Source organism: Diceros bicornis, chromosome 7, assembly GCF_020826845.1.
Source record: "Diceros bicornis minor isolate mBicDic1 chromosome 7, mDicBic1.mat.cur, whole genome shotgun sequence".
Taxonomy (NCBI): domain Eukaryota; kingdom Metazoa; phylum Chordata; class Mammalia; order Perissodactyla; family Rhinocerotidae; genus Diceros; species Diceros bicornis.
This window is the reverse complement of record NC_080746.1, coordinates 68,027,685-68,043,600: the sequence shown is the minus strand read 5'-3', so window position 1 is coordinate 68,043,600 and position 15,916 is coordinate 68,027,685. Positions and strand designations below refer to the sequence as shown.

Below are 15,916 nucleotides of genomic sequence, written 5' to 3'. Positions count from 1 at the left end.
ATCAAGAGAGTGGCACTGAAGTGTACTAGCAGTCTTTACAGCCACAAAAAGGCAGAACAAGCTTTCCTTAAAAATGTCTTTAATGAACCAGAAATATTATAAATATTATTTTAAGTTTTGTTTTTTTTTTTTTTTTTGGTGAGGAAGATCAGCCCTGAGCTAACATCCATGCTAATCCTCCTCTTTTTGCTGAGGAAGACCGGCTCTTAGCTAACATCTATTGCCAATCCTCCTCCTTGTTTTTTTCCCCAAAGTCCCAGTAGATCGTTGTATGTCATAGTTGCACATCCTTCTAGTTGCTGTATGTGGGACTCGGCCTCAGCACGGCCAGAGAAGCGGTGCATCGGTGCGCGCCCGGGGTCTGAACCTGGGCGGCCAGTAGCGGAGCGCGCACTTAACTGCTAAGCCACGGGGCTGGCCCTATAAATATTATTAAATGGGAAGTATATATATATAGCACTTCTGCTACATGCCAAAGTACACTGGTTGGAGGAAAAGCTGAAAGAATAGCTTTGTCCATCAAACACTATCATATACTTGAAAGAAAAACTGATAGACAAATTATGGTTATTTATACTTGTGCATTTGGCAGATTTTTTCTCAATAATGAACAAAATGAGCCTGTCACTTCAAGGAAAATAACCAAAAATATGTTACTGGTATTAAAATCTGAGCTTTCAAGCAAAAATTAGAATTCTCAAAATCCTAGACCCACCACTTAGATCCACTTGATAGCTTTTCAATAATTAAAGTATTTCTGATGAGATCAGTGGTGATATTAACAAAAGTGATTTTTAAAAACTGCATAATGAAATATATTAACATTTGGAAAATCTGCATTAACTCAGTGAGTCAACATTTTCCAAATGACCAGTGCAGGATGTTACAAAATCATGTATGGATAAAAGACCCATTCAAGGTGCAACAGTCAAATCATTTCCAGTCAACATACATATCACAATGAGTGTTAATGTAATAGACTATGAAATGTTCATTGTTACAGTTTCAAACTGTACACTGCAATTAACCTTTAAGAAACTACCATTGTCAAATTTTGGTGTGATATCAAAGAATTTCCACAATTACATGAAAAAGTCTATTAAAACAGTCTTTCCTTTTCCCAATTCTTATCTCTGAGGCCAACGTGTCTTTATTTACGTCCACCAAAACAAATTAAAACAGACGGTATACAGAGGTAGATGAGTATACAGCTGCCTTTTATTAACCCAGACATTAAAGCTAGTAAAAATGTATAACAATGCCATTTCCTCTGCTAAAAATTTTTCACTTTGGAAAATAGTTACTTCTAACAAAAAACATGTATTCTATGTTATTATGTAAAAGGTCTGTTATTGTTTTTAAACTTTGTTTTAATTTCTAATATGATAAATATCACTAGGTATAACCCACATAAATGGAAGCTTGTTGGGGTTCTCAATAATATAGGAGTGTAAGGAGGTCCTGGGACCAAAAATGTTTGAGAATTACTACAGGGTTCAAAATGTTAAAAATTGCTTCATGCAATCTTTGGGTGCCGAAGAAACTAGAAATAAGCAAGACAGAAATTAACCTAATAATGCCATACTTCTACTTAAAAAAATTATCTTAGACTTACTTGCTGGACACCAACAGCAAATGCCTTCAGAAATACTTCAGCAAATTCATTATACTCCTTGGAAACATTGCCAGGGCTTCCATATCTAAAAGAACATTAAAATGCCCATTGTTTCTTTATGATGCTTTATAATAGCACTTATAAAACCAAAAGCTTGAGAACAATAAACTTAAATCATCATATATGGAGAGGAGCTTACCTTTCAAAAAGCCTTGCTAAGATATGTAAAGCCCACTTCTTACATTTCCACCATGGTAACTCAGGTCTATCATCTTCTTCAACTTGAAGTGTTTCCTTTAAAGAGAATTTATTTAATGATAGTAAGCGATGATACAATCTAAGAGGAACAGCACTAGGCGAGAACAGATTCACAAAAACGTGAATGCTCCTCCAGTGTTGGCCTTTCATAATAAAAAGCTAGATTTGGAAAAGTACTAACCCTTATTTAAATATAAGAGGCATTTTCACTACTTCACTACTTGGTTATAAAGGATACGCTTTTTTAAATTCTTATAAAAGACCCATACATTGTAGTCAAGGCCATGGCAGGTATCTTAATTAAAACCAGTATAGCTCAAATCAAAAGGGCATGAGAAACTCCATTTCAGAAATCTAGTTTCAGGAGTATTAGTATAAGTACACAAAGATAACAGATACGAGAACATTCATTTACAAAAGTATTTGTAATAGTGAAAAACTACCAAGAACCTAAACATTCATTAATAAGGGTATGTTTAATTATGGAACATCCATAAAAGACTACTATACAACCATTAAAAGAATGGATTAGAGCATTATATATTGACCTAAGACATCCATGACATATTTTAAAGTTACAATTGGGAAGTGAAACTGTGGAGCAACTAAAACTCCCATACATTGCCAGTGAGAGCAACGGTGCAACCACTTTGGAAATCACTTTGCAAGTTACTTACGAAGTTAAACATACACCTACCCTATGACCCAATTCCATTCTTTGCTATTTACTCAAGAAAAATGAAAATATGTGATCACAAAAAGACTCGTGTAAGAACATTCATAGCACCTTTATCTGTAATCCTAAAATCCTGAAACCACCCCGATGTCCATTAACTTGTGAATGGATAAATAAAATATAGTATATCCATACAAAAGATATTTCTTGGCAATAAAATGGAACAAACTACCACAACACAACATGAATACATCGCATACAGATATTAAGCAAAGAAGGTACTTTTACATTAAGTTCTAGAATAGGCAAAACTAGCCTATGGTGCTAGAAATGAGAATGGCGATAGTAGGGATGACCAGAACTAGCCACAAGCAAACATTCTAGGTGATGGTTACATGAGTGCATATGACTGTCATAACTCACTGAACTGTTTACTTATATTTTACTTTTATTATTTTTTGTGTGTGAGGAAGATCAGCCCTGAGCTAACATCCGATGCCAATACTCCTCTTTTTGCTGAGGAAGATTGGCCCTGGGCTAACATCCATGCCCATCTCCCTCCACTTTATATTGGACGCTGCCATAGCATGGCTTGACAAACGGTGCGTCGGTTCCCACCCGGGATCCGAACCTGTGAACCCTCGGGCTACCGAAGTGGAGCACACGCACTTAACTGCTACGCCACCAGGCCGGCCCCGAACTGTTTACTTATAATGTGTGCATATTTATGATTATAAATTATACCAAAAAAGGTACAGAATATATGAAACTTATAAAGTTATATTTTATACCTATTAAATGTGTACAGAAAAATACACAACAAACTAGTTCCCCACCGAGTAGAAGAAATGTCCTATTTATTTCTTCTGCACTGTTTTTTTCAAATAAATATTTGAGCAATAAACTACAAAACAGGAGGTTGGCCTCACTTATTTCACTAATAAAATTATGTTGGATAAATTACAAAACCCTTCCATGTCTCTGTTTAAATTCAGAAGGATTTTGAGGATTAAATAAGTAAGGTATGTAAAAGCACTTAAAACACACTAGGTAGCAGGACTTGTAAATTTTCCTACCTCTCTAAAAAACTAAATTATAAAGAAAAATTGTGGTTATTTTAAAAATCGTGATTAAATGTTAAAAAATAACAGTTGGATAATTCTGTATGTACTAAAAACCACTGAATTGTATACTTTGAATGGGTGAATTTTACTGTGAGTTATATTTCTATAAAGTTGTTATTTAGAGAAACAAGTAATAAAACTAACTACAAAGTTTGACCAACTTGTAATTCAAGTTCTTCCCCTGTTCATGGGTGTCTGACAAATTATTAGAATAAAATCTAGCTTTGGACTTTTTTTTTTTTGAGCTATAACTGATATACAGTCATGCATTACTTAACAACGAGCCTATGCTCTGAGAAATGCACCTTTAGGCAATTTCATCACTGTGTGAACATCATAGTGTACTTACACAAACCTAGATGGCATAGCCTACTACATACCTATGCTATATGGTTCTAATCTTAAGGGACCACTGTCATATATGTGGTCCATCATTATGGGGCTCATGACTGTATAACGTTGTATTAGTCTAAGCTGTAGAACATAATGATTTGATATATGTATATATTGTGAAATGATTACCATAGTAAGTTTAGGAAGGTGGTCAAAAGATACAAACTTCCAGTTATAAGATAAATAAGTTCCGGGAATACAATGTACAGGATGGTGACTATTAAACAATACTGTATTATATATTCAAAGGTTGCTGAGAGAGTAGATTTTAAAAGTTCTCATCGCAGGAAAAAAAGTTTGTAACTATGTGAGGTGATGTATGTTATGAGCTCTTAATTAAAAACTAAGAAACAGATGAATTAGGATGAAATAAACAAAGAGCTATATATAAGCACTTACACAATAATATATGAAATAACCCTTCGCAATTTTTTACTTACTATATGAACATATGTAAACAAAGAAACGGTGTCTCTTTACCTAGAAAAATTTGCATCATGAATTATAAGTTCATAAAGAATGTTACAGGAAATAATTGAAATTCTCAAAAGATAATTAAATGTTTGTGTTTAGTAACATAAGAGAACACACACACTTACATTAGGTACATCTCTGTTCACAACAGTCTTTAAAATTTCTATCCATTCTGTCAGGTTCTGTTGGTTTATCAGCTCCAGTGGTAGTGTATACTAAATTAAAAAATCAAGAAATCAATATTTTAAAATCCTTGCAAAAGAAAATCCCAGTTCCTTTTACTCTTCACAAAACCTACAAAAAGTATTTCATTCAATCCACATTTCCTGTTTTTAGTACATAGGCAAATTTCTTATCTGGCTGACTTGATTAGTTATCTACAATGGTGAAATGTGGCAATGACAGTCCTCATCCCTATCTTTTTATAAAATTACTCAGAATATATCTTATTCTCACCATAAAGTGTGATATTTATTGTGGATTTCTAATGAACATCTTTTATCAAGTTAAGGAAATTTCTATTCTAGGATTCTTAGAGTTGTTTTTTCTTTTAAGCAGGAATGGTTACTAAATTTTATCAAATACTTGATCTGGTATCTTAAAGATGGTTACAGGTCTCTCTTTTCACGTAATTTATAAGAGTTAATCACAAAAATTGATTTCTTACTGTTGATCCATTCTTGCATTCTTGGGATAAATCCTATCTCTTACTAGGCTCATACAATCAATATCCTATTTAGGATTTTAGGACATCTATTTTCACAAGTGAGACAGGGCTCTATTTTGATATCAGGGTATGCTAGTCTCAAAAAATTAGTTGGGGAGATAAATATTTTGTCCTATGCCCTAGAACAATTTATAAAAGAGCTTATTTTTAATCTAAAAGTTGTGATCCTACCAGTTAGGAAAAAAAAAATGAAAACAGTATAGATATTGTCTATCCAAATCACTTAAAAAATTATATAAGAAGGAGCCAATGAAATGGCATTAAAGTGCCCTTAGGTTAAGACTGGGAGACACTAGATTGTCTTTATAAATCTGGCAAAGACATACAAAATCCAACCAAACAACAGAATGAGTCAGTTACAATCTTAGTGGAGGTAAAGTCACAGGTCTATTTAAATGACATTTTAAAGTAAGTACATAGTATCATGAATTGAATCAAAGGTCCTGGTAGATGAGGTGAATCTTTCTATGGCTATATGGCACAAAAAGAACCAGAATTTTAATCCTGATCAAAAACTCTGTTTCATAAGTAACTATATTCCCCTGGGAATACAGACACAAACATTTCTTTAGTGGATATCTTTTATCCCAGGAAAATTTAGAACAATATACAAAAATGATGAAGCCCATTTATTGTACGCCAATTAAGCCCACAGTATTAGCATTTTTGTGTTAAGCTTAAGAATAGTTTTTGTAATTATTGGGACAATCTATGTATATTTGGCATATCAGAGTATGTGTTAGATGAGAACTGTAATCAAGTAACTGATTTTCAGAGTTGTGAATTCTTAACATGAAAAGTATAAGAAAATTTTACTAATTTTGTAAATAGCATTGGATGGTTTAAGAGAACTTAAGATTGCCCATTTATAATTTAAGATGTATAAGAGTTGTTTGTGTATTTGGAGAAGTGTGCTTGGTTAGACTTTTTTTGTGTGTGAGGAAGATTGGCCCTGAGCTAACATCTATGCCAATCTTCCCCTATTTTGTATGTGGGACGCCGCCACAGTATGGCTTGATGAGCAGTGTGTAGGTCCACACCCAGGATCCAAACCTGCGAACCCTGGGCCGCCAAAGTAGAGCACACAAACTTAACTGCTACGCCACTGGGTCAGCCCCTGGTTAGACTTTTAATATACTTATGATTTTGGCAATTTATATTTTACCATCAAATCATCCACTTAATCTAGATTTTCAAATGAAATTATTATTCAGATGCTGTAATTCTTTATCTTTCAATGTGGCAAATGGTAGACTGCCTTTTTATATACATAAACTGCTTTATAAAAATTACCTGAACAAGAGCATAGAAGATCTTGAAAATTTGTTTCTGAATGAGGACAGATTGATCAGACTGATCAGAAAGAAGCTGGATAAAACGGTCCTTTAGAACTGGCAGGAAATGCTGCATTGCTGCTACCAATGGACTCCGTTCCTCTGGTTTCTTGTACCTTTGGGTAGGAATACAAACTAATTCTGTAAGAATTTATTTCACAATTATATATATATATACACATTAACATATATATGTATATATATGAGATATAAATTTAAACTACTTGTTCGTTCACACAAATATAAACAAATACCTCCTAAGCAACTTTAGATTCCTAGAAAAAGAAAAACCTACTATGGAACCAAACCACCAGCAAAAGCAACTTGAGAAAAACCTCAAATAATAATAGGATATCTAAAATTTACTGAGCATTTATTATGAGGTCAATAATCTTCAAGGCCCCACTAGTATCCTCACTTCTACAGTTGAGAAAACTGAGGCACAGAGAAGTTAAATATCTTTCCCAGCACACACATACAGGTATGAACCTCAGCAGCTGAGATCCAGGGTCTGCCCTCTTAACGGCTTCACTGTGCTTTCTCTAATTGTGAATCTTGATAACACTGAGAAGCTACAATGATTTGGCTTTTAAACATTAGCGGCTGATATAAAATCGATTATATATCATCAACCTTAAGTAATGTACATAACGAGCATTACAACACAAGTGGCATCTATAAAATGGAAAATATTCTATTTCTAAAAGCACTATAAACCAGAATTTCTTTTGTAACCCATCCAGCAACAAAACCTGACCTCAACAGGCTATTTATGATCTTCATTTGTCCAATTTGGAATGAATATTCACATATTTTATAGCAGATGTAATAATAATGTGTTTGACTACTGGGTGGTGGTATAGATTTCAGTAAGAGTGCCACATAACGTTTATTATGTGAACCTTGTTACCTTTCTAAACTCTGAAAAACTCTGAATTCCGAATCACATTTTGCTCCAAGAATACGGGTAAAGAATTGCTGACCTAACTGAGACATTTCCAAATATAGATTCCTTAGCATTTTAACAGTATTGTTAAAAGGTCTGTTGGTTTATTTTTTTTAAAAATTAAATAATCGAATTTATAGTTTAGAACTATGAGAAAGAAACTCCAGCTTCCCTTATTAAAGAGTCAACAGGCAGAATAGCTTTGCAAAATACAGACTAATGGTTAAGAAGTCATTATTTTAAAAGGCACAGCTTATTGTTTTAGATTGGTTTAGATTATGTGAACTGTTTTAAATTGGTTTTCCCTATCAGACTCCAGTTTTATCTATTGGTAGCCTTTTTGAAGGGGAAAAATGTATTTAAAAATTGAACATATGAGCACATTTTTAAAAGGTCAAGATAGACCCTCTTAAAAGGCTAGATTCTTTTTTCCTCCTGGGTGAAATGAGAACCAAAGTAAATTGCCAAGAACAAAAAACACCAAGAAAAATGTTCACACTAATAATGATTGAGACTATTAAACAATTAACTGACAGATTATTTTAAATATTATTTTAATGTGCTGAGAAATTACACCTAGCATACATTTTTAAAGGTTATCTGTATGTTTCTTTGAGTCAACAAAATAACAATTTATAAAAGGAAGCCATTTGCACTCTCCAATCTGATTATACAAACTAATAATTATAATAATATTCTTTTAACAATAAAGGTGAGAACTACATTATGCACCTCTCTCCATTTATCTAACACATTAAGAGAGTTTGAATACTCATTCCATATTAGATATTCTTCTCTCCTATCTCCCTCTCTACATTGAATAGTAGACTGGAAGCTGGGTGATACTAGTTGGTAATCTAAGCCAAGGGGTATAAAAGTAATTTATGGTAGGAAACAAATTACTATCCCATAAGACCTGAAAGCTCCTGAGAGCATGAAAATGTGACACTAATAAAAGCCTACTACCACAAGTTAGTGTGTCAATCTGGTGAGCCATGCTAATAGGAAATCCTTAAATACTAGCTCATCACTTTTCTGTTTAAAAAAATAAAAGAAAATTCAATGGTTCATCAGTATCTAAAAGATCATATCCAAATTCCCCATCATGGCATTCAAAACCCTCTTTAACATGGTCCCAATTTACCAGTCCAAAATTATCCCCAACCTCTCAGCAGAAATTATCCATACCATTTAGTGGTCTCCTCACTACCCACTAAAGACAGTGTCTCATTCCATCTCTGTATCTTTCTTTCTTTGTTCATACTACTCCAGTGTGACAAGCCTTCCTCTTCAAATGCTCCTTCTGTGCTCCTTCAACTGATAAGCATTTCCTGAGGTTCTATGCTCCTGAGGGCCACAACTTCCAATTTCTCCATGAATTTTCTTAGCACTGCTTCAGTCCACACAGATCCCTTGTGAACACCTTGTGCTCCACAATTGAACACTGGCTGAAAATGAACTGGAATTCCAATACTGTAGCAGCCTCCTATGTCTCCCATTTAAAAAACCCCTGTCACACTCTCTCCTGCTACGATTATAGGACAGGAGAGACTTGAACCTCAATGACAATGACAGCTTATTATTGTTATTCTCTCTCGTTTTAGTCACTCACTTACCAGAACTACAACAACTGGCACTCTGACAGAGGTTGGAGCAACAGCTGGAACATTCCTTAGCAGGAAGATGGGTAGCTGGTGGGAACACAAGAAAACACCAGTACCAATGCTGTAAATGGTGTATTTCTCTCCTGCTCAGAACAAAAGCAGCAGTTCATCAGCTACTTTGAGTTGGGACCCAAAAAGGGTATCGGAGGCTAACTACAAGCCCCACAATTACAGGGCTCACAATGGCATCTGTGTAGCTGTTAGGACTGGAAATAAAGCCACCATCATGGTGTTAGTGTTCCTCATGCCTTCCTCATAGTTTTCTGATATCAAAACTTTCAAGTGCCTACCAATTTCATTACTGTCACTACACACTTAAGAGAAAATCCCTTCAACATCTGGCTTACTACTTTTAGTGCTACACCTCAACTTCCAAGGTTAGATTTTTTTTCTGATCCCTAAACCCAGATCTAAAATGATCCCTTGGCCTAAAACCTTTCTTGCTGATACTGATTACTTAACATGAACTATAATTTGCTCAAATATGCAAACACTGAAACAGGTGACTGTGAATCCCTCAAAACACAATGATTAAAAATGATCATGTGAAATTCCAACATATTCTTCTTAAAGAATTAGAGGTGGGTTCTTGAAACTTAACAAGAACCCAAATTAAGATAAAAATTCACAGAAAGCCAGAAGTAATAAAGAGCTCTAATATTCAATGTACTCTGATCCCCTTCACATTTTAAAAATATTTATCTTTAGCCCTTTTATCAGCACATATTGAGGAGCTCATATTGAAGAGTTAGAGATAACTCGGTTTTTGAATAGGAAAACAGATAATGATTAAGAAAAAAGGGCACAAGGAGTTATTTAGTTGAATCAACAGAAGAGCTTGCAGAATTAAAATAAGAATGCTATTTCAAAAACAAAACACTGAATTAAAAATCAACATATAATTTACTAATTTTAATATATATACCAAATGTAATTTTAGATGTTCAAACAAATTAGCTTAAATTTTCCAAACTTTTCCTACTTCTCAAAGCTCTATAGGAATTGAGAGAGACACTTACTCATAATTTTTCACAAGCTGATAAAGGCAAAGAAGAATTCCTAGCCAACAAGCACTGTTATCAGACTGAAGATAAAAGCCAATTTTGTCTACAATGGCAGTCCAGCGGCTTGGATAATCATGTTTGATGATATGATGAATACAGGTAGTAAGCTGTACCCTGAAAGTCAAAAATAAACAATAAGGAGGAAGAAATGCTACCTAGATAAAATTTTGCTAACTCATACAAAGAAAATGGCTATTTAGACAAAATAAGTCACTGAACAAAAACTATCTGTTAATACTGATTTAAAAGAAACTCAACAAATGTTACAAATGCAAGTGATTTTATTTTTCTTATTTTTCATCTCTATCATCAACTGACAAGTTTCATTTAGAACATCAACTATTCTCAATAAAAATTCTGCAAAATCATGGGGCCAGCCCAGTGGCGTAGCAGTTAAGTGTGCGAGCTCCGCTTCAGCGGCCGCGGCCCGGGGTTTGCAGGTTTGGATCCCAGGCACGCGTTGACGTACCGCTTGTCAAGCCATGCTGTGGCAGCGTCCCATATAACGTAGAGGAAGATGGGCACGGATGTTAGCCCAGAGCCAGTCTTCCTCAGCAAAAAGAGGAGGACTGGCATCGGATGTTAGCTCAGGGCTGATCTTCCTCAAAAAAAAAAAAAAAAAATCTGCAACATCATATAGAAATAAGTGTTTTAAAATATCAAAAGACTATACAATATAAAGTATATGACAACATTCTGTAGTTTTCTTTACCCTCTTTCATCTGATCACAGTATGTTTTGCGAGTTTTACATGAAGTTTAAAAGTTTTTGGTTTTATAAATATAAAATTCAATTGCAGTAAGAAAATAAAAAGGAATTCTCCTGTAACAGCATTTAAGTTTTCTGCTACAAAAATGACAGGTTTGAATGTTCTGAAAAGACCTCTCTCCCCCTACTCCACACCCCCAAAAAACCTTGCAAATTATATACTGCAACAATGGATAAGTTTAAAATATATACCTGATGAGTTCAGGAGAGTGGATAATGGCTTCTACAATATTTTCTCGAATACAATGTCGATCTTCTTCTGGAATAGTATAAGGGGATATATCCCCTGGTGCCGTTTCGCGATCAGGCCAATACTGTGTTATCATATTTTTCAAATAGATAACACCTAAAATATAGATCAAGAGAGTATTTACTGTGATGGCACTGTAAATATCCCTTATAAGTGTCCACACCTCAATTTCTTTCAGACCAACCATTGTTAGTAAAGCTATCCTTTTAAAAACAAAATACTGCATTCTATTATTTTAAAAGTTGATAATCAAAACACAAATTTAATACTCAACTACAATAATCACCCACAAAGTTATTATTAAACATATAGCCTAAGACAACTCTGCAAATAAACACACTACAAACAAAACTGTTAAGACTTTTTTACATCACATTTATTTAATAACACTTTTTATCCTGTTTTCTGTAGGCAAGCTATTTAGATTAATTTTACCAAATCAGTTTTCTAAATGAAGCCTCTAATGACAGAAACATGTAGACATACCAATATTTTGAAGACTAAAGGTAAATCAGAAGTAGTATGCCACATTTTCACAGACTTTGTTTGATACTGAGGGAACTGCTCAATGTCTTGTTGAAACCAGAACTAAGATATAGTACATTCTAAATGGTTAAAATGAAACAGTAAAAGCAAACAGCTGTGAGGAACAACTGCATAAACAAAGAGGTTTGTATCTTAGAATCATCCATCAGGGAGGGAAGCAGGAAATACATAGAATCTTTTAATAAACCCCATCAATTTCTCCTTCCAGCTTCTCTTTTAATTCAATGAAATATCACATTCCTTTAAACTCTGCCACCAAGTATCAAGGCACTTGCTGTTTGTCGGAAACACATGAGGGTAAACCAATTTTCAGGGAAGAAAAATCACTAACGGGCCATCCCAAGATATTTCTGCTATTCAACTATGAACCTTTTAAACAGTATATTTACATATACTCAAGAAAATAATTCAGGAAACTTGCCTGCCTGTCTCACAGGTAAATCCAGTTGTTCTGACATAGTAATCTGAAGCAGTGTTGAAACAAAATTCAGAGACTTGTGTGCCTACAAACAAAAAAATACATTTTAAATTTCTGCAAATAAATATTTTCAGTACTCTATTCCACTGCTTGGCTAGCACAAAAGGCTCTCCACAAGCTGGTCCCAGCCTTATTTCCTATCACTCACCTACAATGAACTAAAAAAAATTTAATAACCCAACTCCTAAAACATTTTGGATGTTTGCATTTGTCTGCATACCGCTGCACTTCCCATTCAGCCCAACTAGCATTCTTAACCTACACTGGTGCACTGGTGGCAGCAGCTCAAAAACAATATCCTCTGTGATACCTATTTCCCCAACTCAATAAAAATTTCTGCACAGAGATGTTCTACTAAGTTGCTATACACAAACTAAATCAGTAAAAATTAATAGCCTGGGGGGTGGTTTCCAAGGTACTAATAATGTTTTATTTCTTAATATGGCTGTTTTATATAAGGGTGTTCAGTTTGTGAAAATTAATTAACTGTACCCTTATGATAACTTTTCTGCATGCACGTTATATTTCAATAGAAAATTAAAAATCAATAGCTTTGAACACACAATAAAAGTAGGATACAAACTACATGATGATAATTTAATATATTTATAGGAATATGCAATGCAACATATACAGAAAAGAATGACATACACCAAAAATGCTAATATAGTTATCTCTGGGGTGATGGGATTATAGAGGAGCTAATCTTTACACATTTTCTATTTTCCAAATTTTATACTATGGACCTGGATCACTTTCATTAACAGTACAAAAAAGCTACTTAATGATTCCTAAATTGGCCATATTTGTTTCTCATTCTTTTAAAAGAACTAAACATTCAAGTTAGATCCCGTCTGGTATGTTTTGTTTCATTCCCTCTCCACTGATAAAAACCATCACCAATAATGTCATCTCCTCCCTCCAGCCCAAGTTTTAGTATTTTTCTGCACATGTTCCAATGAACAATAGTGATTTTTATTTTAGTTTCCTCTTTACAGACTCTTTCCCCTAAACATTCTACAAACATATTCTTAGAAGCAGAAAAATTTCCCTCTGGATATAAAAAATTTCTTCCACATTAGAACCTAGAGTAATATTTTACTCAGTTACTCCAAAAATTATTTATTTAGGTGTTCCTGGTGCAAGACACTATGCCAGGAGCTAAGGATACAGTGTGGAATGAGACAATGAGGCTCCATGACCTCGTGGAAACTTAACAGTTTAGTGAAGGAAAACAAGACAATCAAACAGGTAATTGCAATAAAATATAATGGAAGAAGTAGAGGACACTATGGAAGAATCAAAAGGAGAATCTCCTAACCCAGAAGTAAAGCTTAAATTTAAGACCTGAACAGGAGTAGTAGGTGGGTGAAGCGGAGGCATTAGCCCTTTCCAGTACTCTAAATAGATATGAACAGTTAACCACTACCACTTTCTTGAAACACCCTTCCATCTATGCAATTCATACACCACTCATCCTGGTCCCTTGGGCTCCTTGCTGCTTTCTCATCCTATATAATCTATAAATGCTAGAACCTGGTACCAGGACTCAGTCATAGGCTATCTTTTCCACTCTCTGGATGATTTCATCCAACCCCTGTCTTTAAATACCACCTATATGTCAAATATGTTATTTCCAGTCCAGATCACTCTAACAGATCTATTTAACATCCCTACCTTCATTATCTCACAGACTTCTCAGACTTATTATGTTCAGAGCATCTTTCCCCCTACAAGTTGTGACTCTACTTCCTTGTACCACCTCTCCCAACATTTCTCATCACTATCCTCGCAGTGGGGCTTTAGCGGTTAAGTGCGCACGCTCCGCTGCTGGCGACCCGGGTTCGGATCCCGGGCGTGCACCGACGCACCGCTTCTCCAGCCATGCTGAGGCCGCGTCCCACATACAGCAACTAGAAGGATGTGCAACTATGACATACAACTATCTACTGGGGCTTTGGGGGAAAAAATAAATAAATAAATAAAATTATTACTATCCTCGCAGTTATTCATGTCTAAAACCTGAATGTCATCGTTAATACTTCCCTCTTTTTTATCCCAATTCAGTACATCAGGCCTTGTCAATTCGATATCCAAAATGCTTGTATAATTAATATATCCACTTTCTCCATTCCCATTAACACCAACCTAGACCAAGTGACTGTCATCTCTCTTAATGTAACTATTTGCCACCCCCCCACACCATTCTCCATTTAGCAGCCAACAATCTTTAAAATTGTAAACCAATTCCCTTTAAATAAAGCTTTTACCAACTTTCTACTCTATTTCCCAAAGCCTATAAGGCCCTGCATTATCTTGCCCCTGCCTATTTCTTCAGCCTTATTTAAAGAAACTTTCTCATCCCCTATTGCCCCACTTTACCAGCCTTCCTTAGGTTCTTTCAATAACAAACATATTACCCCATTTCGGAGTCTTTGTACATGCTATGACTTTCTAACTACAACACTCTTCTCTCCAATGCTCCACCAGAGTTAACTAGTTCACAGCTTCACATTCTTTGGGTCTCAGCTTAAACATTTCCTTAGAGAAGCTTTTCCTGACTGATGACTCAAGCTAAAGTAGGGTTCCGCATTACTCTCATAATCTCCAGGGTTTTTTTCTTCACAACACTTATTACTTATCTGTAATTATTGTATTTGTAGATTGGCTTTACATCTGCCTCTCCTATTAATTAGACTTTAAGCTCCACTGAGAGTAAGGACTATACTGTTTGTATACCCAGTTCCTCATATGATTCTTGGCATTTAAGATAGTCAACAAATTTATCAAATCAATAAAAAAAAAAAATGCCTTGGAAGCAGTTGAGATCACCTAGGGGCAGTGTAGAGTGAAAAACAGTATTTATATTTAAGGGATAGACAAATGAGTCCACAAAGGACACTACTATCCATAGTACTACGGCACTTTTTAGGCCATTTATATTACAGTATATATCTTATCTCCTGCATCAAATGATGAACTCCTGGAACAGACTGCTGGAATCAGATACCCCTGGTTATAAATACAGGTGATGTCACTTCCTACATTTTTAACTCTTGAGCAAGTTGTTTGAGCAAATCTAAGTCTTAATTACAAAATTAGTATAACAAAAGCTACTTCACAGTACGGCTGTAAGGAATAAATAAAATATGGAAAATATTTTAGCAAATATCAATATATAAATTTTGCATTGTTTATATATCCATACACAGTAGAATCTCATCTTTCTCAGACAGTATGTTCTAAAGTCAGTAGGGTATAAACTGAATATCGCCAAATTACTCTTTAGTTCCTTAAATCACCCATAAAATATAGCATATGTAGTTTTGTATATATAACACTCTTTTGAGGTCCCAATACTGCAGTTTTTCCTTCTGAGTTGAAAAAGACTGCTTTCTATGATTGGAACCCCAAATGAAGTTGTTGGTTTATGTTTAGGAGTCATGTTAAAACAACAAAAACCACCACAACCAGTGTTTTAGTTGGCAGGACACATACATAGCTACATATGAGATAAAAGTGAGCACATGCCACTCACTGTATCTTCCTACAGTACAACAGGAACTCCATAAATGTTACATTAACAAAGGACCTTTATC

General features: G+C 34.7%; 1 protein-coding gene across 1 annotated transcript in view; it reads right to left on the bottom strand.

Annotated features, from left to right (window-relative positions):
• The window catches only part of IPO7 (importin 7), a 47,647-nt gene that overhangs the window by 20,249 nt on the left and 11,482 nt on the right, over nt 1–15,916 (bottom strand). The window contains exons 2-8 of the mRNA XM_058545958.1: nt 12,261–12,342; nt 11,236–11,389; nt 10,231–10,389; nt 6,561–6,717; nt 4,666–4,755; nt 1,815–1,909; nt 1,616–1,700 (exon numbers count right to left, since the gene is read on the bottom strand). Coding sequence (XP_058401941.1) covers nt 1,616–1,700; nt 1,815–1,909; nt 4,666–4,755; nt 6,561–6,717; nt 10,231–10,389; nt 11,236–11,389; nt 12,261–12,342 — 822 coding nt within the window. The remainder of the gene's footprint in view (nt 1–1,615; nt 1,701–1,814; nt 1,910–4,665; nt 4,756–6,560; nt 6,718–10,230; nt 10,390–11,235; nt 11,390–12,260; nt 12,343–15,916) is intronic.